Genomic DNA, 27,915 nt, shown 5'->3' on the forward strand with positions numbered 1-27,915 from the left:
GATTTGCAACAGAGAGGAGAGAGAGGGGGCAGTGATACTCAGTGACAGAGTACCATATACACCCACATGCGCACACACGCTCTCTCTCTCTCTCTCTTTCGCTCTCTCTGTGTACGCGTGTCTGTAAATCACTCATTCAGTTTAGTCACTGTTGTGGGGGGAAACGGTGAGAGGACCTCCAAACCTATCATCCAGTCTATGACCTACGGTAAGAACTTTTTTTCAACCTGTCCATCTCTACACATCCTTTTCACATTCCCTCTCATCACTCTCTCTTTCGGGGCTTTATCGCTCCTTAGTTCTATTCTACTATTTTCTCTCTCTTTCCCCATGTCTCTCTTTCTTTCTGTCGGTTCTTTCTCCCTCTACTCTGGGCCGAAGCCAGGTTGAGGCCTCTGGGGCGCCCCATCACAGTTTGCTCTCTCTCTGTCACGGTCCATTGGGGACATCAGGGGGTACAATTAATGTGTTGAGCATTGGAGTGGAACCAGTAGAAACATCTGTCTGACATGAGTTATCATTATTCATTTGACATTAATGACGATGTTCATCATCAGTATAACCAGTGCTTTTGCTGATTATTTGTTGTGGAAATAGTGGGTGATGGTGTCCTATTCATTTTGTGGTTGTTGTTCCTGAATCCTATTTCAAATGTACGCATTTAGCACTGTATTTAGAAATAGGCACTTGTACATGATCAGACAGTTTTTCAGTTTGTTTCTGTATTTGTTTTGTGGTAATTAGGCAACAGTCGAAGTTTCAAAACGTTCTAACATGAAAAAGAATGCAGAGAGATGGAGCGTCTCTGTATGAATTTAATATCTTTTGACATGTTCAGTGAATGTTGGAGAATGCCTTTGAGGTCTCCTGCTGTAAGACTTTTTGTTGTAGTGCAATTCATATTTATTCATAAAATATTCAGGTAAGTTATCTGCACTGTATAAAGTGTTTCTTAGTTCAATTTCCCTTAAGGAATAAAACAGCAGAGAAAAGTTACAGGTCTTCATTCATTCACAAACTTTGCTTTGAAACCGCAAAAACAAAAAAATTGTATCGAATTTAGGACACTATTCAATCTGTATCATTGAAGCGGTACAGATTGTGCGATATACATTTTAAGGTAATTCCGGATTGAGCCGATATATGCAGCGTTTACCGTGAATGACATATGCAGCGTTTACCGTGAATGACATATGCAGCGTTTACCGTGAATGACATATGCAGCGTTTACCGTGAATGACATATGCAGCGTTTACCGTGAATGACATATGCAGCGTTTACCGTGAATGACATATGCAGCGTTTACCGTGAATGTCATATGCAGCGTTTACCGTGAATGACATATGCAGCGTTTACCGTGAATGACATATGCAGCGTTTACCGTGAATGACATATGCAGCGTTTACCGTGAATGACATATGCAGTGATTTCCGCTAACGCAGGAACATTGCGTTTAAATTGAATTCACGCTGTAACAGGCCTTCTTAACTAGCACTCGTATTTTACCTCCCCACGCTAACTTTGTCCTCATGTGGGTGCTAGCAAGCTAACAAGTATACTAGGTACTGCTAGTTATAAACAGCCAATCTAGTAAGGGCTGGAAGCTTTAGTGAGCTTCGATTGGGCAGTAGCGCTGTGACATCATGTAGTATTTGCATAAAGTTCAGCTTTCCCCAACTTTGGTTCCGCCCTGTTCAAGCTCCCTTGCCAATGCTCGCATCGCCCAATGGTCCCCCCGCCCACTTCGTTTCCCTCCTGTGAAAATGAATGGAGCCTCCATTGTTTCATCGCCCTCATCATGTTATATTAACATGTGCTGTAATGTTTAACTTCAGCGATACGGATTGAAATGAGCCCTACATTTCATGGGCTTGGAAATCTCCTTTGGTATTGGGAATGCTAATGCTAGTGAATGTGTTTTGAAAAATGAAAATATACTTTGACTTATTAGGTTATGAAATGAATGATATGTCTTTCAATTACGAACATTTTGAAGCTGTGAGATGGGGTAGAAGTTATATTATATTGCAGTTCATTATCTATAGCAGGGTGTCCCAAACTCAGTCCTGCCCCCAGTGTGCACGCTCTGGTTTTTGCCCTAGAACTACACAGCTGATTCAAATAATCAAAGCTTGATGATGAGTTGGTCATTTGAATCAGCTGTGTAGTGAAAGGGCAAAATAACGAAATGTGCACACAGGGGTGGCCCCAGGACCGAGTTTGGGAAACCCTGATCTAGAGTGCACTGTGTTTGCTGGTTTTTCCCTGAAATTCAGATAGCATTGAAATGACAGACAGCAAGACTCAGTGAAAAAGATTAGTGGGACTTGACTATGGTCAATTATTTCATTATCACCCCATTCCAGTCATGTGATGTTACACATGGTGTCAAAAAAACAAAGTCTCTATTGTTTGATAAAGCCTATATCAGACATTGGTCTTTGCTGCTTAATAGCATGTTTACGACTGGCTTAAAGTAGGAGTGTTAGTCATATAGTAAGACAAGAATGTAAGACATATTTCTATAAAACATAATTGCTATCAGTGGGTAGATACAGGTCGATATAGGAATATCCAAATTATGTTGATTTGTGTGTGTGTGTGTGTGTGTGTGTGTGTGTGTGTGTGTGTGTGTGTGTGTGTGTGTGTGTGTGCGGGGCCGAGTATGAGCATGTACACATGTATCAGTGTGTGTGTGTGTGTGTGTGTGTGTGTGTGTGTGTGTGTGTGTGTGTGTGTGTGTGTGTGTGTGTGTGTGTGTGTGTGTGTGCGTGTGTGTGTGTGTGTGTGTGTGTCTATGGGGGACAATGGGGATCTGGTGAGGATTAGTCGCTTAATACTTCAACATACAAACAGACCATTGGACATATACTCACACCGGAGAACAGCACTACCTAACATACTGCTGTAGAATCACTTCATTGACTGCACAAGGTGACAGTCCTGATTTCTGTACTTTCTGGAAAGTTGATATCATTCTTTTGTAACTGGTTTATTACTTGTGCATGCTGACAAATTGTAAGACACACAGAAAGAGGTCTGGTGAAGAGGTCATTGGCAGCATGAAGTGTTCAGTTCTGTTCTTCTGTCTATGGCCAGATTGTTGTTCTTGTGTTTGTTTCCCACATCCTGTCCTCTTCTCTGTCCTATTGATGTTATCTTGACCTCAGTTCCTGTCTACCTAACACATAGAGATGACTTTGTACCAACTTTGAGAGAACAATCATCTATGCCATTTTCTCTCTCTCTTTCTGTCTCTCTCTCACAAGGACACAGGAAGACTGATTTTTCCACAGAGGACATTCGTCAGTCAGTCCATAACTGGACACCAGGGCTGTCTGAGAGTCTGGAGGCATCAGGCCTGTGGTTGTGTATGGACTGCTTTTGCACTAAAACAGAGAGGTGGATTAACACACAACCCTGACACACGGACAAACTCAGTCTGTTCCCAAAGCGCTGGCCATGTCGTCTCCCTCTCTCCCCATGCCCTCCCTCCCCCCCAGTCCACTGGCCATGGAGTACCTCAATGACTTTGACCTCCTCAAGTTTGAGGTGAAGCCTGACAGTCCTCCTCTTCCTCCCTCCTGTACGCTCCCCAAGTCTGGCCTCCCCCTCGACCCCTCCAGTTCCCCCGGCCCCTACACCAACCACCCTCCCCAGGACTCCAGCCTCAGCTCCAGCCCATACAACTCCCTGCCCCCCTCTCCAACGCTGAGCGATGCCCACCCACCTCCCTCAGCCTCCTCCTCCCTCTCTTCTTCCTCCTCCTCCATCTCCTTTCCCCTGTCCATCTCAAACAGCTACACCTCTGGCATCAGTTCTGGCTCTCAGGGGAATATGGAGGGTAGCCCCTCCCATGGGGGTGCCCAGGGTCCTAACCCTGCTTCTTTGGAAGACCTGATCTGGCTGGCAGCACTGCAGCAGCAGTTTGGAGGGGAGCCGGGGGGGCCTGCATCCCTGTTGGGGGCATTGGGAGGAGGGCCAGAACGGGGAGACAGAGAGAGGGGGCCGGTTGGCAGCTTCCTGGGCTGTGAGGACGCAGTGGAGGCTCTACTGAACTCAGCTGCTGCGGCTGTTAGCTCGCAGGTGTGTAACACTGTCCAACTTGTCTAAGGATGTCTGTAAATAATATATTGTTATTCACTTTTGATAGTGGGTTCGTAATGACATGTATAGACTATAATCAGTGTTTCTATTTCTCTCTCTCAACCTCTTTCCAACCCTCCACTGCGTCTCTTCTCTCTCTCAGTTTCCAGTGCTTTCCCAGAGTTCCAGCAGTAACCTCGGGGATTCAGGAAGTGACAGTGGAGGTGACATCTCCTGCTCCAAGGGGACAGATATGTGCCATCGTCCACTCCTCTACCTCTCCTCTGGCCCCCAATCACTCCCTAACGCCAACCCTTCCTCAGCAACCTACCCACAGCCCCAGAGCCCCTCTGGCCGACTTCATCACCATCATCCACATCATCATCATCACCACCCTCACCACCCCATGCATGGCCATCATCATCACCATCATCATCACCTCCAAGTAATTAATGGGGTCAGGGGGCATGACAGTACGCAACGACAGATGGTAGAATAACTGAGATAAGTGTCACTGTGGGAAGGCTAGCAACAATAGCACAACACTGGACGGAGCAGGAGTATATGGGAGAGGGGAGGGAGAGGTGATAGAGGGATCATGCTGTAAGGGATGGGGATTAAAACATTAGAACGTGATTATGGGTGCATGTCGTGTACCTGCTTTCAGTATAGAAAACATGCCTCGACACTGAGATGACAATGAGTTTGGCTGAAGACCTTACATGTTTAAAAATGCATTATTTGTCCTGCAGGGGCAAGTGCAGAATACTGAAATAAACGTAGTAATAAGACGCATGTACTTGTAATGCGTCAACATTGATAAATGAGCTGTGTTAAAGCTAACACTTACTAGGCTACATCAATAACTCCAGGGTCTCCCCTGGTTTAGCAAGAGTAAAGGGAGCTGTGTGTGGGGCTGCTAGTGCTGCTGTATATGGAAAGTACAGTACTGTACTATAGCTGCATTCCCCATCCAGGTGTCTGAGAGTATCTCTATGTACAGTACATGAAGCACAGTGTGAGCTTATGATAATATCTGCTATTATTGCCGTCTATAATCCTGATCACTGTCACTCACACTCAGTCAGATTACCTGACAGATTATGGACATGTGCTGCCAAAATGTGCCTCCTGACACAAACAGTTAGGCACACTCACATCACACACACAACCACATATGCACAACTCAGACACACACAAACAATCACAGAATCATTCTTAAATAGACGAGCAGACTGTAATCGTACATCAGTATTACGTATATGCCTACTTATAACTAGTCCACCATACCAGCTCCATCCTATTTCCTACTATATGTAAGTCAGACACAACTGGAATTCATGTCAACATTTTGAAGTAAGCATCTCTCTCCACCTCTCTCTGTGTGCAGTGTGGTGGGGTGGATGAGCGTTTCTCGGACGAGCAGCTAGTGAGCCTGTCAGTGCGGGAGCTGAACAGACACCTGCGCGGCGTCAGTAAGGACGAGGTGGTGCGTCTCAAGCAGAAACGTCGTACGCTAAAGAACCGAGGCTACGCCCAGTCCTGCCGCTACAAACGCTTGCAGCACCGCCACGCACTGGAGTCCGAGAAACACGTCCTCACACAACAGGTAGGACACACACACACACACACACACACACACACACACACACACACACACACACACACACACACACACACACACACACACACAATAACAACACACCACTGCCAACAACTCCAAAATAAAAGCTCTAAGAACTCTCTAATCTCTCTCTCTCTCCTCTCTCCTGTCTGTCTCTCTCCTGTCTGTCTCTCTCCTGTCTGTCTCTCTCCTCTCTGTCTCTCTCTCCTCTGTCTCTCTCCTCTCTGTCTCTCTCCTCTCTGTCTCTCTCCTGTCTGTCTCTTTTCTGTGTCTCTCTCCTGTCTGTCTCTCTCCTCTCTGCCTCTCTCCTGTCTGTCTCTCTCCTCTCTCCTGTCTGTCTCTCTCCTGTCTGTCTCTCTCCTCTCTCCTGTCTGTCTCTCTCCTGTCTGTCTCTCTCCTCTCTGTCTCTCTCCTGTCTGTCTCTCTCCTGTCTGTCTCTCTCCTATCTGTATTTCTCCTCTCTCTCTCTCCTCTCTCTCTCCTCTATGTCTCTCTCTCCTCTCTGTCTCTCTCCTGTCTGTCTCTCTCCTCTCTGTCTCTCTCTCCTCTGTCTCTCTCCTCTCTGTCTCTCTCCTCTGTCTCTCTCCTGTCTGTCTCTCTCCTCTCTGTCTCTCTCTCCTCTGTCTCTCTCCTCTCTGTCTCTCTCCTCTCTGTCTCTCTCCTGTCTGTCTCTCTCCTCTCTGTCTCTCTCCTCTCTGTTTCTCTCCTGTCTGTCTCTTTTCTGTCTGTCTCTCTCCTCTCTGTCTCTCTCCTCTCTGTCTCTCTCCTGTCTGTCTCTTTTCTGTGTCTCTCTCCTGTCTGTCTCTCGCCTCTCTGCCTCTCTCCTGTCTGTCTCTCTCCTCAGTTGGAACAACTACAGTGTGAGCTCTCTCGGGTGCTGAGAGAAAGGGACGCCTACAAGGCTCGCTATGAGAAGCTCATCAGTACAAACAAGGCTCAACCTATCCGCGCCAACAACTCCCCCTCACCACCCCCTGATTACTTCCTCTGAGGATATACCCATGGTGGAGGACAGAAAAGTGCGGGATGTGAGCGGTGTGTGAAAGAGGAGGTCAGCCTAAATAAGGCTGTCACTGAGTAATCAGACTTGGGGAGGAAGGGAGGGAGGGTTTGGTGTGTGTTTGCGTGTGTGAAGGTTGGCAGGCGAGTAGTGGGGTTAGGACAAGGTCCTATATGACTGTCAAATTAGCCCACTGAGCAATCAGGTGGACTGTTAACTAAGGGTTAGAATCGTTCCCTATATTTCTTCATAAACAGGACTAATGGTGAAAACTGATATCACTGTGACGTTCATAGTAGGACCAAGACCCAATGAGACATTTTCAGGATGCATCCTGCACTGGTGAAATCAGGGCATTGAAGGGCACAGGTCATCCTCAGACTGAGCAATGCGAAACCAAGGGCTTGTCTTCAATAAAAAGCTCCATTGTATAATTCATCGCCCCTATCAACTGATCTATGCATATTTCTTTCAAGCAGAACAAATGAAAAGATGAACTTATGTCCAGACAATGGCTGGGTTGAATCCATTTCCTGACAACACACTGACAACACACTGACAACACACTGACAATACACTGACAACACACTGACAACACACTGACAAACACTGACAACACACTGACAACACACTGACAACACACTGACAACACACTGACAACACCCAACACAGTGTGATGGCGTAGGTCAGCTGGGCTCATTGGAAACCCAAAGGTCTGAGTAGTGCAGTGGTGCAGGATGTGTGGTGGTGCAGGATGTGTGGGGGTGCAGGATGTGTGGTGGTGCAGGATGATCTTCAAGTGTCCATGACATGCAGTTGTACTGCATAATATTTCACAGTTGCCTACCAAGATGTTTTTGCTCACCAAGACGTGTTACTCACTATCACATTTGAAAGATGAATAATCATAGAAAAAGAATGTAAAAGGATCATTTTCCTGAGAGTATTATTGTGGTTGTGCTAAATGAATAAAGAGATTTATAGATTTATGCATTTAGAAAAAGCATGCAAACGAATCCATACTTTGCTTGTTGAAAATAACAAAACTATGACAATGACGAATAATTGCAGTGTGCTATCTGTGATTGGTGTTTTGTTTCAAGAGGATGAATGGACATCCCAAGAGAGCTCTTCTGTCAACTTGTACTGTAGGAACGCCACAATCAATCAGTTTTCCCACTAAGACGTGAAGCAAGAGACTGTGGTTGATGTAGTTGTTGTGGTCAATTTGGTCTGTACAAAGAAAATCCACAAAAAAAGGCAACGGAGTGCAAAATGATATGTGTGACTGTGTACTGTCTTCAAACTTTAATATTACAAGCTAGGGTGTGCTGAAAACACTTTTGTAAGAGAGCGACAACCATAATGCAACAAGCACCACAGAGCTGGACACTGTGGATTCTCAAAGACTGGGGTGAAATGCAAGAAAATGCAGACATTCAGAGACATTTCATGAAATTTTTACCAGGGTAGCTACATTAGAGCTATTTGTTTCGGCTAGGTGTAGGTTAATTCATTGATTCATCTGTTTTATGTATTCACTTATTTATTCACTGTATTTATTCATTGTTTATTTATGTACCAATTCTTACTATTTTCATTTTACTGGTTTACAATTTCATCTACAAGCTTAGTGTGTACTTTTATTTCCAAGCAGGATAAATCAATATTTCAATTATCTTTCTGATTATTTTCAATAGTTGGATTACAATCATTATTGCCATCATGGCTTATGCACCTGTTGTAGTGTGGTTTCCTATGAAATAAAGACAATATTTTTACCATCCCTGGTAGCTATGTTTCTTTTCCACTATTTCTCTGAATTTTTCTCTTTGTCTCCGTTTCACTTGTGCTTTAAACACCTAGTAATCCCTCTCTCTATCCCTTCTCTGTCCCTCCCACTTTTCCAATCTCCTGTAGACCTGTTCTATTTACTTCATCCGCTCTTCCATCTCTCTCTCCCTCTATCTCTCTGTCATTCTGTGTCCATCTATAGAGAGGCAGTGACCCTGGTTGAGCTCTGTTTGGGATGACCTCACCCTTGGCCCTGCCTCCCTCTCTGTGTCTCTCGCTCACTCTCTGGCATGTATAATAGGGACAGGATTAGGGCTATAATAGCGCCGTGACTGCTCACTGCCGGAGTCCATTGTAGCATTGTGTGGAGAGGACGTACACAGAGTTACATGAACACTCACCCCACTCACAGTTACACACAGCCACTCGCACTCACATTCAGGCAGGCACACAACACATATGTTAAAATACACACAGTTTCCAGTGATGCGTAAATGAATTCACATTCGTACACTCTCAGCTAGAAAATATTCAAGGTGAAAAATGTAAATGTGTTTTTTTCCCTCTGTAAAATTATCTTTACAGAGAGCGGGATAGAGAGAGACGGGAAACAGACACTAGCACTGGTGGACTTACCATTAGGCAGAAGAGGCAATTGCCTCAGGCCTCACATCATCAAGAGGCCTCATGAGCTGGGCATTAAAAAATATAGATATATAAAAATATACAAAATAATATAGAAATAATTTCTCCGCTTGAGGCTCCCCCAAGCTCCACTCAAGAAATAATAATAAAACATGTAAAATCTGTCTGTTTAAGCTAGATATATATATGTATTTTCTTTAGCCCCTTTTTTCGTGACATCCAATTGGTAGTTACAGTCTTGTCCCATCGCTGCAACCCCTACTGACTCTAGAGAGGCGAAGGTCAAGGGCCATGCGTCCTCCAAAACACGACCCTGCAAAGCCGCACTGCTTCTTGACACACTGGTCGCTTAACCCAGAAGCCAGCCGCACCAATGTGTCAGAGGAAACAATGTCCAGCTGGCGACCGAAGTCAGCTTACAGGCAGCTTACAGGCCCGCCACAAGGAGTCACTAGAGGAACAAGGACAAGGAAATCCCGGCCGGCCAAACCCTCCCCTAACCCAGATGACCCCTGTCCAATTGTGCGCCGCCAATTGTGCGCCACCTCACGCCTTGTGCACCAACTCATCTCCCAGTCACGGCCAGCTGAACCCAGTTCTGTAGTGACACCTCAAGCACTGCGATACAGTGTCTTAGACCGCTGCACCACTCGGGAGGCCTTGAAGTTACTGGGCCGAAAAATGAATGTGCTGTTTTATATCTCTCAGATACAAGACAGACACGTCAAACATACTTCCTTTTGATTACATTTTTAACTATTGATTTTTCCATGAATTAATCTGTTATTCAATGCATTTCTATAGGCTAATAGCAATAAGGCCAAATTCAATGTTTCATCAAATCATTTTTAAATATGTTTTTTTACCTACAGGGGTCCTAAAATGTTTACTGAAATAGCTAAATTATCCTTGGTATGGCCATCTTAAAACAATTCCATGTTATATTAGTAGTAGTCTTGCGTTGTCATACATCCAAAATCACTTCACTGTCACGCCTCCCTTGGAGGTCTGGAGAATTTTGTATTGCAAAAACGGTTTGAGTGGTCCGCTGGGTTTGATTGGATGTTACATTTCAAGAACCCTCCCCTGGGTCCTGGCCATTCTGCCGCACGATCCGAGACAAAATAATTGCCACCCCTACTAGAATAGTCCTGTTAAGCGAAATGACGTTGAAAAGATGACTAAAATACTTCTTGTTCCAGACATTGAAGGTTCAATTTAGGTTCAGAATGAAAGGTGAAAATAAATATTTTCCAGACGTTGAAAATACGTATTTTTCGGAAGATGAAATTAAGTTCATTTACAGTTCTGAATAAAAGTTGAAAATACGTAATTTAAAGAAATCTATGTTTGGGCCAAATAAAGGCTGGTCCAGACTGGATAAAATCTAAACTAAACATAGTCTGCAAATTTTTTAATAAAGATTACGTGCTTACTAAGTAGGCCTATAGCTTACAGTGTTACCTGAAATGGAATTTTAGGAATGCCCATCTATATGGTAGGCCTACCATATAGATGCCCATCCATGTGGTGGGCCCACTGTTTGTAAAACAGGCAGTTGCCATGGCTTTATTAGACTGGCATTTGCCTGGGGCTTCCAGATCATTAATTTCGCCACTGGACGCTAGAGATTTAGATAATATGAGAGGAGAGAAACAGAGAGAAAGAGAGAGACAGACAGCTGGACACAGAGAGAAGCAGAGAGACAAACATAGATTGAGAGAGAGTGAGTGAGAGAGTGAGAGAGAGAGAGAGAGAGAGAGAGAGAGAGAGAGAGAGAGAGAGAGAGAATATGCTAGAATTTAGACGTAATCAGGCCAAGCCTCACTGCCCAAGGGATAAAGTGACCGCAGAAACACACACAAATATTAACACATGTACAGTAGTAGTAGGTTGTATGCCCAAAGACTTAAACATGCACATCAGTGGAGGCTCCTCAGAGGAGGAAAGGGAGGACCATCCTACTCAGTGAATTTCATAAAAATAAAAATAGATAAAAATAAAACTATACTAAATACACTGTGTACAAAACATTAGGAACACCTGCTCTTTCCATGACATAGACTGACCAGGTGAATCCAGGTGAAAGCTATGATCCCTTATTGATGTTACTTGTTAAATCCACTTCAATAAGTGTAGATGAAGGGGAGGAGACAAGGTAACAAAGGATTTTTAAGCCTTGAGACAATTGGGACGTGGATTGTGTATGTGTGCCCTTCAGAGGGTGAATGGGCAAGAGAAAAGATGTAACTGCCTTTGAAAGTGGTATGGTAGTAGGTGCTAGGCGCACCAGTTTGTGTCAAGACCTGCAACGCTGCTAGGTTTTTCACGCTCAACAGTTTCCCGTGTGTATCAAGAATGGTCCACCAATTCTGTTGAAAAACGTTTCTTAAACGGAAGCAAACGGAACGAAACAGGAATAAACCTTCCTGAATTTGTCCAATAGAAACTCTTGTTTGCAATTGTTTGGACTAATTATTACGTCATAGATCTGCTAGATGTAGGCAAGAGTGTGCAAGGCGGTATTGAATGCGTCACTGTCTGTCACCTTGTTTACTCCAATTTGTCTTTGGAACCTGTGCACCTACACTACTGTTGAAAAGTTTGGGGTCACTTAGAAATGTCCTTGTTTTTTAAAGAAAAGCACATTTTTTGTTCATTAAAATAACATGAAATTGATCAGAAATACAGTGTAGACATTGTCTACATATCTACATAGGCGTACAGAGGCCCATTATCAGCATCCATCACACCTGTGTTCCAATGGCATGTTGTGTTAGTTAATCCAAGTTTATCATTTAAAAGGCTAATTGATCATTAGAAAACCCTTTTGCAATTATGTTAGCACAGCTGAAAACTGTTGTGCTGTTTAAAGAAGCAATAAAACTGCCCTTCTTTAGACTAATTGAGTATCTGGAGCATCAGCATTTGTGGGTTCGATTACAGGCTCAAAATGTCCAGAAACAAATAACTTTCTTCTGAAACTCGTCAGTCTATTCTTGTTCTTCGAAATGAAGGCTATTCCATGCGAGAATTGCCAAGAAACTGAAAATCTCGTACAATGCTGTTTACTACTTCCTTCACTGAACAGCGCAAACTGTCTCTAACCATAATAGAAAGAGGAGTGGGAGGCCCCGGTGCACAACTGAGCAAGAGTACATTAGAGTGTGTAGTTTGACAAACAGACGCCTCACAAGTCCTCAACTGGCAGCTTCATTAAATAGTACCCACAGTAGTACCAGTCTCAGCGTCAACAGCGAAGAGGCGACTCCGGGATGCTGGCCTTCTAGGCAGAGTTCCTCTGTCCAGTGTCTGTGTTCTTTTGCCCATCTTAATCTTTTCTTTTTATTGGCCAGTCTGAGATATGTCTTTTTCTTTGCAACTCTGCCTAGAAGGCCAGCATCCTGGAGTCGCCTCTTCACTGTTGACGTTGAGACTGGTGTTTTGTGGGTACTATTTAATGAAGCTGCCAGTTGGGGACTTGTGAGGTGTCTGTTTCTCAAACTAGACACTCTAATGTACTTGTCCTCTTGCTCAGTTGTGCACCGGGGCCTCCAATTCCTTTTTCTATTCTGGTTAGAGCCAGTTTGCGTTGTTCTGTGAAGGGAGTAGTACACAGCGTTGTACGAGATCTTCAGTTTCTTGGTAATTTCTCACATGGAATTGCCTTCATTTCTCAGAACAAGAATAGACTGACGAGTTTCAGAAGAAAGATATTTGTTTCTGCCCATTTTGAGCCTGTAATCGAACCCACAAATGCTGATGCTCCAGATACTCAACTAGTCTAAAGAAGGCCAGTTTTATTGCTTCTTTAATCAGAACAACAGTTTTCAGCTGTGAAGCTCATAAATGCAAAATAGTTTTCTAATGATCAATTAGCCTTTTAAAATGATAAACTTGGATTAGCTAACACAACGTGCCATTGGACCACAGGAGTGATGGTTGCTGATAATGGGCCTCTGTACCCTATGTAGATATTCCATAAAAAATCTGCCGTTTCCAGCTACAATAGTCATTTACAACATTAACAATGTCTACACTGTATTTCTGATCAATTTGATGTTATTTTAATGGATAATCTTTTAAAATGTTCTTTCAAAAACAAGAACATTTCTAAGTGACCCGAAACTTTTGAAAGGTAGTGTGCATTATAAACTTTCATTAGTAGGCTAGATTGGAGCAACCTCATGAGGGCTAGGCTATAGGGAAAATGCAAGTATTATGTCGTAGTCTAAACCTATCGATGTTACATTGAGCTGGGTGAATGGAATATGAATGACCGTCATCCAATATTCTATAATAGAAATAATGCCATGCTCATAAAAATAAATCGTCCTCCCTAATCTTAAATGGCACTGACCGCAACTGATGCACAGACACACACACACACACACGCACACGCACGCACACAAAAGGCAATGCATGGTAGAGTTATTGGAGAAAAAAAAAGATTCTGCTGCGCCCTAGTGGCGAAATGTAAACCTATTACTGTAACTATCCTGGAGCATCCAAAAGGTAATTTAGAGCGGAGTAAAATTTGCTTCTTCTTTCGCATGAACTTTTCTCTACGCGGAAGATGTATTCGACGCAGATATAGGTCAAGAGCTTAAATACATTTTGTCTAAGAAAATGAAAAGCTGACAACGACCATTACACGTCATGTAATTGAGTCATAAATGCAGAGGAGCGAGAATTGGGTAAGACACTGCAGGAGGACCGAATTTACTGTATTGGAGAGAGCACACTGTGGTGGAGAGAAAGGTGTTTTCAGTTGCCTATGTAGCAGAGTCTGTGCGTGCGTGTAGTGTTTGTGATTGCGCATGAGAGAGAGAGAGAGAGAGAGAGAGAGAGAGAGAGAGACACACAACTGTTTTTGGTGTGGCTTGAGGTAGAGAGCGCGTGAGTAAGAAGAGTGTGAGGGCGGGAAAACACTCGGGATTCCTTAAAAGTCGATTTCCGACTGGTGCATTTCAAGTTGCAGATGCTGACAGATGCGCTCAAAGACAGTATCAGTATCGAGGAAACACTGGTGAAGGTAGGCGATGATGTTTAAAGAGAATGTGCTGGGCAGCCACCATGTACCTTTTTAACAGTTTATATGGATGTAAATATGTCATTACCTAACGGTTGCCTCACAAGACATCTGTCAAGAACGTCTATCGCTTGCACGCGTTGTGACAGGATGCGGGAAGTGCTGATGACATAACAGAAGGGCTCTAATTGATTTTGTTTTATTCTTTGCGCATCAAATGTAACTGGCATCAAATTGTTCATGGGCAGGAGGCCTTTCAGTTCTTAAGGGTTCTCTGCGTCTCATTGTGTGTGTGTGTGTGCCTGTGTGTGAGCGTGTGTGCTTGTGTGAGAGAGAAAGAGACAGACATAAATCGAGAGATGAAGCTAGAAAGGGAGATGGAGAGATATAGAGTGGATAGAGAGAGGCAAAAGCAGTGTAGATATTAATAATGAGGGTGATAGACACAGAGTGAGATAATGTAATGTATGTGACTAGGGCTTTCTATTTCAGATCACACTAAAAGTGATGACATGTCAGGCACAGAGTGACTGGCCCACTGTTTATTACAGTCAAATTGGTTCAAGTTTTCCTGGAGACAGCTGAGGATGAGGTAGTATACTAGGTAGCGCAGCATTGCACATGGAAGCCACATCACAATCCGTGCTATCTGTACAATTGTATGTGTGCATGGTAAGCTGCTTCAGAGTGTGGAATGCTGATGGAAATGTGGACTCAAAGTCAGAGCCTGGTTGATCCATGTTATATGGGAATTTATAAACTGGGTGGTTTGAGCCCTGAATGCTGATTGGCTGAAAGCCATGGGTAAATCCAAAAAGTACTTTTTACTGTTCTAGTTATGTTTGGTAACCATTTTATAATAGCAATAATGAACTCCGCTTTGCATCGTGCATAAGAACAGCCCTCAGCCGTGGTACAGTATATTGGCCATATACCACACCCTCTCGGGCATTATTGCTTAAATATTGTGTATATTTATTTATTTGTCTCTGTTTTAGTGTGATAGTATGACTCTGTCCAGTGCCCCGCCTTTACGCAGAGGAAGTACCCCTCTGCCAATCAAACACCAGCTCAGACGGGAAGAAGCAGTTCATGATGATTGTGATTGGACATCAGGGTTGGCTGGACCTTCTCCTCCTCCAATCAGTTTCAGCCTGGTGAAGGATGAGACCATCACCTCAGTGGTAGAGGGGAGACCCCCCTCTGAAGGGCCCTTTCGAATTGCCCTGCTTGGTCAGAATGGGGTGGGCAAGTCATGCCTTGCTATCGCCTTGGCTGGGGATTTGGATCGAACTGCATCTGTGGATTCTGAAGGTGCATTGGTGTTTGGATGTTGACAAAAATATATGAAAAAAATATCTGCTTGTGACCCGTCTAGTTTTCCTTCAGACGGACCACTGTTTTTACAAAAATTGGCCTACAATACTAACAGGTTAAATGTGTGCCGGGCAAAACCAAATGTAGTATGTCTTGTAAAAAAAAACATAAGCTGATAACCTTATTTCCACCATCTCCCACCTGAGACTTGCCTGATATGTCTCTCTCTCCCTCAGGGGAGGGCTATGTGCACACTGTTACCGTGGACGACGAGGACTGCACCATCCTTATCTACGACAACTGGAGGCAGGTGAGCCTAACAGCACGCCTGTGGTCGCACTCTACCCCAGCCTTCTCTCTCCCACTCCTTACCCTTTGTCTTTCCTCATGGACTAACTCTTAATGTGGGAGTTTCCCCTGTGGGCCTCTGTTATTGACTGGCTTGGAAGCTTCTTATCATGTTATTTTCCACAGGTTTACCCCTGTTGCCCTGGGTATTCTTCAAACGTGTTCATGGATGTGTAAGGGAGGGAGCTGCTCACTGAGCAGATGTACAGTACTGGGGACATATTCTCCTTCTGCTGTTCCTGACCCAGCTGGGGGTTGGGTATTGTAGTAGCTCTCCAGTCTGAAATAACAACATTTTGTGAATTTGGGTCTTTTCTTTTTGTTGACCTTACATAGATTTATTTTATTGCGTTTCTGTTTATCTAATTGCATCACTGACGTTGTTCTCTGGTTGTCTTGTGTGAGAGACCAAGATATGTTGGTGATGCTGCTCTGTCTATTATGTTCAGTAGAATATGAGTTAGCCTTTTGATGCAGTCCAGTCTCAAGAGTGAAATCTTAAATTCAGATTTTAGAATTTCAATTTAGCTTTTCTCACTGAGTGTCCCTGAATCATTTTCAGTGACTTATGAACGATTTAGTCGAAGGGCATCCAGTGTGTGTGTGTGTGTGTGTGTGTGTGTGTGTGTGTGTGTGTGTGTGTGTGTGATTGTATCCTCTGCGTGTGTCATCAGTAATTGACATGGTTCCCAGTTGGTGTGGTATGGTAATTTGTCTCTAGGCAGCGGGGAATCATAGAATGAAAGAGCACAGGGCTCCACTCTCAGTCTTGACTGCTGCAGGCAGCACATTTTCACTGCATACCACCAGAATAATATGCAATCATTTGTTTGAAATTTTGAAAAAACACAATCACACGGTCAGGGCTATGGGCCAGAAGGTTGAAGGTTCGCCGACCACCACGGACAAGCTCACTCTCCCTGCCTGTTTCATTACACTACGATCAGTGCCGGCTGCAGACAATGATCAGCTAGGGAGGAATCTGATTTTCAACATTTTGATATTGATATTTATAATTATATAAATATAAGCAACACATTTTCTACCAACAGGTTTCTGTGACAATGCACCACACAACCAATAAACAAAGCCTACCGAATTCGGGCACTTCAATATGATGGTTTGCGTTTTCAACGCCACAATAAATAGACTATGTCAATCTCGACAAACAGAAAATACATCCCTCCTACTTGGTAGGCCTACCCAGTATCGAAGGTTTGGCTTGACAATCTCCGAATGTCATTCAACTTTTTGGTGTTCTGTAATAGATGTCACTTTTCAATCATCAAATGGTCGCTGCACAGTTTGCATTGATTGATGTTATTTATCAGTAAAAAAAAATACATAAATATATATACACACAGTACAAAGATTTTTTAAAGTGACCGGGATTGCATAATAAAGTCGGGGACTTATTTCCAGTATGGTCCATATTTTTTACATGTTATATATATATATATATATATATATATACACACACACACACAATTACATATACAGTATACAAACACATTACAGAGATACAGAGAAAAATTTGTTATACTGTTCACACATTAGCCAGCTTTTGACATTTAAAAAAAAAAGTGGTTATGGTTGGTATGGCTCTGAGTTGCTGTGGTAGTTAAAATGTGTTCTTACCAGATAGACTCTTATATTTAAAACAATGAATATTAGTGTCTCTGGCTCTGGTATTACGCTGGTGGACATCTTTAATAAATGAAAAATTGTTGGATAGGTACCTGGGGACTGAGGCCGTAATAATTATGTGGACCAGACTAAGCCTAGCTGCTTAAAATGCTCAACCTCCAGATGAGTATGAGTGGGGAGTTTAAGTAAAATTCTTACAAGCTTGTTTGGCTGGTAGCTTATTGTTTAGATGTTTGGGGCTGCTGGTGAACCATGATGTGCAGGCATAATCAAAGTGACACTGGACTAGTGCAGTCTTTAGGGTGTCTATCAGTGGAGGCTCCTCCTGAGTGAATTTCATATTTATTTTTTATGGTTGAACATTTTAAAAATTATCCTTTTTAGATAAAACTATTGTAAATATATTCACATGTCACCAAATAATTGATTAAAACACACTGTTTTGCAATGAAGGTCTACAGTAGCCTCAGCTGCACTGAGGCACTATGGTGTAGCCGGAGGACAGCTAGCTTATGTCCTCCTCTTGGTACATTTACTTCAATACAAAACCTAGGAGGCTCATGGTTCTCACCCCCTTCCATAGATAGAATTATGACAACTTCTGCAGGACATCCTCCAACCTAACAGAGCTCTTGCAGCATGAACTGACATGTTGTCCACCCAATCAAAGGATCAGAGAATGAATCTACTATTGAAAGCATAAGCTACAGCTAGCTAGCACTGTAGTGCATAAAATGTGGTAGTTGACCCAAAGAGAAAGACAATAGTTTAACAGTTTTGAACAAATTAATTTCTTCCAAAGTTAAGGAGAAGCAAGCGAGAGAGGGGGAGAGAGAGAGAGAGAAAGATAGCTTTATTTCGTAGTAGATTTTGTTACACTTTCACTTTCACTTACTTAGCTAGTGTCAAATGCAGCTAGCTAGTTTAGCATACACCCAGCTCAAACAGAGAGGAATGCTATGTTAGCTAGAGGGCTATGTCCATCCAACACTGGAACTCTTCCATAAGCTTTTGGCTTTATTAATTTATAGCCACCTGGGCCCGCCGATGTAACCGCTAAACTGACTACACTGTACTGCATGATTGTAGTGGGTTTACTAACGCCTTAGTTCTAGTAGCTAAGCCTATGTTGACTATGACGTGACAACGATGTAGGCTGTGTGTAGCAGTTAGCAGTCATGATACGAAGGTTTGGCATGGAAAGGTTTTTTCGCCTGGTCACTGACAGCTGATGTGTTCGGCACTGAAGTCCACAAGCGAAGGAAAATAGTGAGAGGAGGAGAGTGCATAGATAGATGTGAGAAGGAATTATATATACAACCAGCTGTTTGTATGTGCCTGGTATGAAAATGAACTGTGTTTGAGTGTGATCAGGGGTGTATTCATTGCGCCAATTCTGTTGAAAAACGTTTCTTAACCGGAAGCAAACGGAACAAAACGGGGATAAACAACTGAATTTGTCCAGTAGAAACTCTCGTTTGCAACTGTTGGACTGATGATTACACAATAGATCAGCTAGATGCAGGCAAGAGTGTGCAAGGCGGTATTGAATGTGTCACTGTCTAACTGCTTGATTACTCATAATTCTCTCGACCTGTGCACCTACGTTGTAAACTTTCATTCATAGGCTAGGTTGTAGCAACCTCATGATGAGTTCAGGGAACATTTGAGTATCATGTAGTAGCCTAAACCTATCGATGTTACATTGAGCTGGGTGAATGGAATATGAATGCCAGTCATCCAGTATGCTGTAATATAAATAAGGCCATGTTCATAAAACATTTTTATCATCCTCCCTCATCTTAAACGGCACCGACCGCCACTGGTGTCTATAGCTAGGTTTTCATCCAATTAGTGACAGAGTTTCATGTGAATAGTCTAAAATCTGCAAATAACTTTTGCAGTTAAATTCCCATGTACCGAATAAAAAAAGAAAAGTTCAATGGGTTTACAACTCTAGTGCCTACTGATGGTTTTGTCACAATGATTTTTTTTGGGGTATAGTGAATGTGCCCACTTTAGCCAAGAGCTCGCAGATACAGTGTGGGAATAGCCTACATGATGAGATTATTATAGACAAAAGTGTGAGATTATTTGTCAAACGGCAGCCACGCATCGATCATCATGTTACCCGAATAAGACTCTCAATATTTATTGAAAGGAACATCAAGCTCATCACTGTGCACTTTCACCACCCTGTGAAGTTCATCATAACTTATTTCATCTGTAGCCTAACTGCATGTTTTCCCATGATGTCGTGCTATTTTTTGTCCGACGTACTTTAATGGCATTAATAGGTTGGATGGAAACCTGGTTAATGTCAAGCCATTTTGAGGATGCCGGAATTATATTTTTGACGAACGTGCACATACCTAAAGGAGACTTTTTGAAGTAGCTTAATCATATTTAAACATCGTGACTGGTTGTGTTTATGCCAAATATAAAAGGTAATATATTAAAAAAGTTAAATGACAAATATTTAATCTATATTGAAGCATTAGGTTCTAGGTGCGCCAAGACTAGCCGCTCGAATTGGAGAGGAGGCAGAGCCTGCTTTAAGCTTTCCTGAATAACTGGGCCTGCCTGGAGCATATGTGGCCACATTATTATAGGACGACTTGGGAGAATGATGATCTGCAACAGACAGCGTATCTCTAGAATTTTGTACTCACTTAAAAACAATAATGCAATTATTCATTGCATTGTGGTGTTGTAGGTTAGTCTAGGTAGGATAATTATATTGTCCTTAAACAAGATCAAAAGGGAAGCTTTTTGAGCTGCGTGTCTCATCTTCAAGTTTAAAGTTTTAATGTCACATACACAAGTACAGTGAAATGCCTTTCTTGCAAACTCAAAACCCAACAATGCAATAATCAATAGCAATGTATTACTACAAAAAAAAACACACACAAGAAATAAGAATAGGAAATATGAATTGCATAATAAAGTAAGTAAGTAAGCATACTATATACAGGAAATATTTAAAAAGTCAGATCCAATACCATATTTACATGTGCAGGGATACTGGAGTGATGGAGGTAGATATGTATAGGAGTAAGGGGAATAGGCAACAGGATACACAGAATAGCAGTAGCTTGCATGTGAGTGGTTGTGCAGGTGTGTACAGTCAGTATAAATGTATGTGCCTATTATGTGTGAGTGAGCAAATTATGGAGTGATTGATTGTGTGTGAAGTGTGTAGTGTGTGTAGTGTGCATAGAGACAAATATTGAAATAAAATGTAAATAAAGATATAAGGTAAACTCAGTCCATGTAGCTATTTTGTTAGCTTTTTATCAGTCATATTGCTTGGGGATAGAAGCTGTTCAAGAGCCTGTTTGTGTCAGACTTGATCCACTGCTACCTCTTGCCGTGCAGCAGCAGAGAAAATAATCTATGGCTTGTGTGGTTGGGGTCTTTGACGATTTTCCAGGCCTTCTTTTCACACCGCTTGATATAGAGGTCCTGGATGGCAGGGAGCTCGGCCCCAGTGATGTACTGAGCTGTCCGCACAACCCTCTGTAGCGCCATGCGATTGAGGGCGGTGCTATTGCCATACCAAGCAGTGATGCAGCCAGTCAATATGCTCTCAATGGTACAGCTGTAGCACATTTTCAGGATTTGAGGGCCCATGCCAAACTTTTTCAACCTCCTGAGGGGGAAGAGGCACTGTCGCACCTTCTTCATGACTACGTGTGTGTTTGGACCATTTTAAGTCTTTAGTGATTTGGACAATGAGGAACTTGCTCCACTGCTGCCCTGTCGATGTGGATGGGGGCGTGCTCGCCCCCCCCTGTAGTCCACGATCAGCTCCTTGGTCTTGCTGACGTTGAGGGAAGGGTTGTTGCTCTGGCACCACACTGCCAGGTTACTGACCTCTCTGTAGGCTGACTCATCATTGCCTAACACCGTCGTTTCGTCAGTGAACTTGATAATGGTGTTGGAGTCGTGTTGGTCACATAGTCGTGGGTGAACAGGGAGTACAGGCGGGGACTAAGCACACACCCCTGTGGGGCCCCTGTGTTCTCTTCACTGTTCTTTCATGTGTAATGTTGCAGCTGGGCTCGCTGCTGCCTATCAGCTACTCATTTTTGTTCTTGTAGATTCGGCAGGTAGCCTACTGGTTAGAGTGTTGGACTAGTAACCGAAAGGTTGCAAGATTGAATCCCCAAGCTGACAAGGTGAAAATCTGTCGTTCTGCCCCTGAACAAGGCAGTTAACCCACTGTTACTAGACTGTCATTGAAAATAAGAATTTGTTCTTTATTGACTTGCCTAGTTAAATTAAAGGTAAAAAAAAATGATGCAGCTTTTATGTGTGGTAAGGTTGCTAGTTAGCCTATTGCAGATCTGGATAGAGGGCAGGATAGTGTCACGGCTGTCAAAAGGAGAGGACCAAGGTGCAGCGTGTGTGTAGTTTCACATTTTATTTACTCTGTGAAACTATGCAATACAACAAATAACTGAATAGACAAAACAAACTGTGACTCAGAGGAGAAACAAACACTACTCAAAAATAATCACCCACAAAACCCAGAAAGAAAAATCCCTACTTAAGTATGATCTCCAATTAGAGACAACGAGGACCAGCTGCCTCTAATTGGAGATCATCCCAAACAGACCAACATAGAAATACAAAAACTAGAACCTAAGAACATAGAAATAGAACATATAGAATAAACCCCCCTGTCACGCCCTGACCTACTCTACCATAGAAAATAACAGCTTACCATGGTCAGGATGTGACAGATTGAAAGTTAGACTGGTAGAAGATATTGACCTGTGGTGTAGTAAAAGTTAGCATGCGTTGAAGCGTAGTGCATAAGGGAAGTACCAAAACACCTTGATATAGGGGAGGAAGCAGATGAGGACAATTGTCTACAATGGAAGAATTTATATAGTAAGTCCTTCAAAAGAGCGAATATAAACCAGGGAAACCTCCCTCCTCAGTGCCCAATAAAACAACACACAACCCTCCCCAAAGCAACAAAAAAAAGTAAGACAACCCTTCCCTATTTTGGACCACCGCAGTAAAGTTCGAACTGTCCCTAATGAAATGTTTCTGCTGACCCTCATTCACAAGGCTCTAAAAATGTGCACACTTTAAGACACATAAAAATATGTGTAGCCAAATGTGCCTATCATTTTGAAAACCTGGCAGCAGGGTTAACCGCTTTCTTATTCATAGAAACAACATATACACTACATGACCAAAAGTACGTGGACACCTGCTTGTCAAACATCTCATTCCAAAATGATGGGTATTAATATGGAGTTGGTCCCCCCCTTTGCTGCTGTAACAGCCTCCACTCTTCTGGGAAGGATTTCCACTAGCTGTTGGAACATTGCTGTGGGGACTTCAGCCACTAGAGCATTAGTGAGGCCGGGCACTGATGTTAGGCAATTAGGCCTTGTTCGCTGTCAGCCTTCCAATTCATCCCAAAGGTATTCGATGGAGTTGAGGTTAGGGCTCTGTGCAGCCCAGTCAAGTTCTTCCACACCAATCTCGACAAACCATTTCTATATGGACCTTGCTTTCTGCACGGGGCCATTGACTTGCTGAAACAGGAAAGGGCCTTACCCAAACTGTTTCCACAAAGTTGGAAGCACAGAATCATCTATCATGTCATTTTATGCTGTAGCGTTAAGATTTCCCTTCACTGGAACTAAGGGGCCTAGTCCGAACCATGAAAAACAGTCCCAGACCATTATTCCTCCTCCACCATACCATACAGTTGGCACTATGCATTCGAGCAGGTAGTGTTTTCCTGACATCCGCCAAACCCAGATTTGTCCGTCAGACTGCCAGATGGTGAAGTGTGATTCTTCACTCCAGAGAACGCGTTTCCACTGCTCCAGAGTCCAATGGCGGCGAGCTTTACACCACTCCAGCCGACGCTTGGCATTGTGCATGGTGATCTTAGGCTTGTGAGCAGCTGCTCGGCCATGGAAACCCATTTCATGAAGCTCCCAACGAACAGTTCTTGTGCTGACGTTGCTTCCAGAGGCAGTTTCAGAACTCGGTAGTGAGTGTTGCAACCGAGGACAGACGATTTTTATGCACTTCAGCACTCGCCAGTCCCATTCTGTGAGCTTATGTGCCCTACCACTTTGCAGCTGAGCCGTTGTTGCTCCTAGACGTTTCCACTTCACAATAGGAGTACTTACAGTTGACCGGGGCAGATCTAGAAGAGCAGAAATTTGACAAACTGACTTGTTGGAAAGATGGCATCCTGTGACGGTGCCACGTTGAAAGTAACTGAGCTCTTCAGTAAGGTCATTCTGCCAGTATTTGTCTAGGGAGATGGCATGACTGTGTGCTCGATTTTATACACCTGTCAGCAACAGGTGTGGCTGAAATAGCCAAATCCACTAATTTGAAGAGGTGTCCACATACTTTTGTATACCGTAATTTCCGAACTATTGAGCGCACCTGAATATAAGCCGCACCCTATGAATTTTTACAAAATTATTATTTTTAACATAAATAAGCCGCACATGTCTATAAGCCGCAGGTGCCTACCGGTGCAATGAAACAAATTAACTTTACACAGGCTTTAACGACACACGGCTTGTAACAAAAATAAATAGGCTTTAATGAAACACGCCTTGTAACAAAAATAAAACATTTGCAGTAAACAGTAGCCACCAAGAAAGTCATTGCTCCAGACCAAGCTCCCGTGCAGCAGCTCTATTAGCTTTTCCAACAGCCAGATCAATCGCCTTCAACTTGAAAGCTGCATCATATGCATTTCTCCGTGTCTTTGCCATGATGAGGGTGACAAAATGACTACCGTAATCAGAATGATTAATTTCATTGGTCTAATGAAAGCTTCATGCCGCCAAAAAACTGAGTACGTCACAGAATGTGTTTATTTTTATTTTTTTAAATTGAAAGCGGGAAAAATCTATATATTAGCCGCGTCATTGTTTAAGCCGCGAGGTTCAAAGCGTGGGAAAAAAGTAGCGGCTTATAGTCCGGAAATTACGGTATATAGTGTAGATTTGGTTGTTCTATACAAGTACAAGTATGGCCTTTCTTATAAATAGGAGTGTATTCTTATTGAAATTCATACGACAAAATGGAAGGTAAAGTGGTATGATTGTGGTGATCTCTCTCTCTCAGGACCTGTCTGATCTCCAGTGTGAGGTGTGTGTCCTGGTGTTCTCTGTGACGGACAGGCGGAGTTTCCACCGCACCGCCCAACTCCGCCTCCTCCTCAGGGAGACGCAACCGCAAACTCCCATCATCCTCGTGGGCAACAAGAGCGACCTGGTCCGTTCACGTGAGGTCAGCACTCAAGGTGAGGCAGCTTGGCCCTCTCTTTGTTACAGGACTGCGATGGAATGATGTCCCCCATTGTCTCTGCAACCTTAAGATGCTTTGTATAACCTGCACTGTCCTAGCAAATACCTTTCCCTAAAGATTATCTCTCCCTATACCTTTCCCTTTGCTCCCGCACATTGGCTAACCGGGCTATCTGCATTGTGTCCAAACACCCGCCAACCCCTCTTTTTACGCTACTGCTACTCTCTGTTCATCATATATGCATAGTCACTTTAACCATACCTACATGTACATACTACCTCAATAAGACTGACTAACCGGTGTCTGTATATAGCCTTGCTACTGTTATTTTCAAATGTATTTTTACTCTTGTTTTATTTCTTTACTTACCTACACACACACACACACACACACACACACACACACACACACACACACACACACACACACACACACACACACACACACACACACATACCTTTTTTTCGCACTATTGGTTAGAGCCTGTAAGTAAACATTTCACTTTAAGGTCTACAGTTGTTTTTTTTGGCGCACGTGACAAATAAACTTTGATTTGATTTGACCTTTCCCTATAGATTATCTCTCCCTATACCTTTCCCTAAAGATTATCTCTCCCTATACCTTTCCCTAAAGATGATCTCTCCCTATACCTTTCCCTATAGATTATCTCTCCCTATAGATGCTCTATCCTCTCATTGCCTTATTCCTGCCTGCCATCTCCACCCTGTGTGTTGTCAGAGTTCTATACTGTATCTCTGCAGGGTACTGCTGTGGGGGGAGATTTACAGGAATACAGACGGAAAGTGGCACAGCGCTTCAGCTGCAGTGCAGTGTGGGAGTATGGGGGGAGGGGATGTGCACGCTGAGAACTGTGCATGAGATACTGAGAACACACACCCTATTCATCTAAACGTACATATCAACTGAGGATATGGCTGTGTGGTGTGTTCAGAAGACCAGCCTGAGCTCGGCTGTTTGGTTCCCTCAACCTATAACACACAAAACTTTTGTTCTTTCAAACTTTCTCCATTTCACCCCCACCCGTCTCCGGGTGATAAGTGTTTCTCCAGAATGCAGCTCTTTAGACCTAGACATTTTTGGATTCAGTGCTATGTAATCTCAGAGCCAAGAGCCTTTGTCTGAGTAGGCCTGAGGCAGAGAGTAAGGCATTCTGATTAATTGCTTTTCACAGGCATCGGTTGAAATCTCCCTCAGGAGAAAAAAAAACATTTACCATACCTCTCTTCCTCTCTTCAACTCTAATAACAAACACAGTTTTAATTAGGAACAATTAGGGCAATTGCTTCTCACCATCTTTCATCGTCTGGCGTCTCATTCCCGGGATCTCTGTCTTGCACTCTATCTTTAATATGTGCTTTTTACGTCTTTTTAATAAATGCTTTCAATGTGTGTGTGTTTGTCCTGGGAATACTAGTCTGTAATGACACAATAAATCCACAGAGGCAGGGATATTGATATTGTAGTGTATCTGAGGTCAACCAGAGAGGAGCTGGGCTGAGTCACAGGACAATGACATAAGAGGTGCTTTATCATGTAACTAATATGGATGAACCTGTGACACCAGCACATCACTGTGTACCCACCCAGAAATGTTCTCATCCAAAATGTGTTTACCACTGACTACTGTGCTTATGGGTGTCTTTCTTTTTCCCTCATCATCGTCTCCCTTTTTCTCTCTCTCTCTCTTCTCTTAGAGGCCCTCACCAGCGCTTCTCTGTTTGACTGTCTATATGTAGAGATGTCAGCTTCTCTGGATCATCGCACGGCAGAGCTCCTGGAGTATGCTGTGAGGTTAGCCAGGGGCCTCAGCCCGGTGCCTCCAGGGGCCTGTGGGCATGACATGGCTGGCGGCCGGGAGAGCATCACCCACCGTGCCAAGCGTTTCCTCACTAGCCTGGTCCCACGCTACCCCCGCGAGAGGGAACGAGACGGGGGCAAGTTCTTTAGACAAAAGTCCCGGTCCTGCCATGACCTGGGTGCCCTGTGATCAGGGATGATGGAAGGGATAGAAAGAGAGGGGGGTGGCTAGAAAGAGAGAGGGGTGGCTAGAAAGAGAGAGGGGTGGCTAGAAAGAGAGGGGTGGCTAGAAGGAGAGAGGGGTGGCTAGAAAGAGAGGGGTGGCTAGAAAGAGAGAGGGGTCGCCAGAAATAGAGAGTTGTGGCTAGAAAGAGAGAGGGGTGGCTAGAAAGAGAGAGGGGTGGCTAGAAAGAGAGGGGTGGCTAGAAAGAGAGAGGGGTCGCCAGAAATAGAGAGTTGTGGCTAGAAAGAGAGAGGGGTGGCTAGAAAGAGAGAGGGGTGGCTAGAAAGAGAGCAAGAGGGAAATAAGATGTAAGTAATTGCAAAATAGAGATGGATTCGAAGAGGTAAATTATGGTGATGAGAAAAGTGAGTGTCAGTGTGTGAGTGTAAAAGTGAGTGATGGGAAGAGGATACAGTTGTGGGGGATGACACATGCATAAAGTGGAGAAGAGCAGGAAGAGAGAATGGCATTAAAGAAGAGATGGATGTATCTGGGTTTATTCATGTAAAAATGTTGTACTAGACAACCATAGGTGATAGAAAACCATTCATTAGCTGTTGAACACATGTAAATACAACACAAAGCATCATACTGTAGTGGTGGGATTGATTATCCACTTCTATTCCCATGTGATTTCATTGAGGATCAAATAAAATAGTTATAGAAGTCATGAGAAAGGAAGGTGACTCTTTTTATCTATGTATTTGTCTCTGTGTGTTCTGTTACAGTTGAGAGACTTTATAGTGCAGAAACTTCTCTGAATGCTCTTCGCATTGTAGAAATACAGATAACTGCCTAAATAAAGGAAACACTTGAGTAAATGAGGGATACAAAGTATATTGAAAGCAGTTGCTTCCACACGTATGGTTCCTGAGTTAATTAAGCGATTAACATCCCATCATGCTTAGTGTCATGTATAAAAATGTCCAGTTGCCCATTATTTTGGCTACCATGGCTAGAAGGAGATTTTAGTGACTTTGAAAGAGGGGCCTCAAATGAGCGTGGGGCTTTAAAGGGTGTTTGTGTGTGTGTCTCAGGCACCAGATCTCAACCCATTGAACACTTATAGGATA

At 43.3% G+C, this 27,915-nt stretch overlaps 2 protein-coding genes across 4 annotated transcripts; both read left to right on the plus strand.

Annotated features, from left to right (window-relative positions):
* Positions 1–8,496, plus strand: LOC106584133 (transcription factor MafA). Its single transcript, XM_014169032.2, has 5 exons — positions 1–208; positions 3,270–4,086; positions 4,250–4,531; positions 5,477–5,695; positions 6,555–8,496. The coding sequence occupies exons 2-5, from the start codon at positions 3,463–3,465 to the stop codon at positions 6,699–6,701; spliced, it is 1,272 nt and encodes a 423-aa protein (XP_014024507.1). The 5' UTR covers positions 1–208; positions 3,270–3,462; the 3' UTR covers positions 6,702–8,496.
* A 5,123-nt stretch (positions 8,497–13,619) lies between these two features.
* On the plus strand, positions 13,620–27,541 carry LOC106584131 (GTP-binding protein REM 2). 3 transcript variants are annotated; one of them, XM_014169031.2, is made up of 6 exons: positions 14,104–14,184; positions 14,674–14,773; positions 15,180–15,495; positions 15,735–15,808; positions 24,619–24,796; positions 26,517–27,541. In XM_014169031.2, the coding sequence occupies exons 3-6, from the start codon at positions 15,189–15,191 to the stop codon at positions 26,807–26,809; spliced, it is 852 nt and encodes a 283-aa protein (XP_014024506.1). In that variant the 5' UTR covers positions 14,104–14,184; positions 14,674–14,773; positions 15,180–15,188; the 3' UTR covers positions 26,810–27,541. The 3 variants fall into 3 exon arrangements, with proteins under 3 accessions (XP_014024505.1, XP_014024504.1, XP_014024506.1); XM_014169030.2 differs by lacking the exons at positions 14,104–14,184; positions 14,674–14,773 and adding an exon at positions 13,620–13,846; XM_014169029.2 differs by lacking the exon at positions 14,674–14,773 and having other exon boundaries at positions 13,867–14,184.
* Positions 27,542–27,915: the final 374 nt, after the last annotated feature.

Source organism: Salmo salar, chromosome ssa23 (assembly GCF_905237065.1).
Source record: "Salmo salar chromosome ssa23, Ssal_v3.1, whole genome shotgun sequence".
NCBI classification, from domain to species: domain Eukaryota; kingdom Metazoa; phylum Chordata; class Actinopteri; order Salmoniformes; family Salmonidae; genus Salmo; species Salmo salar.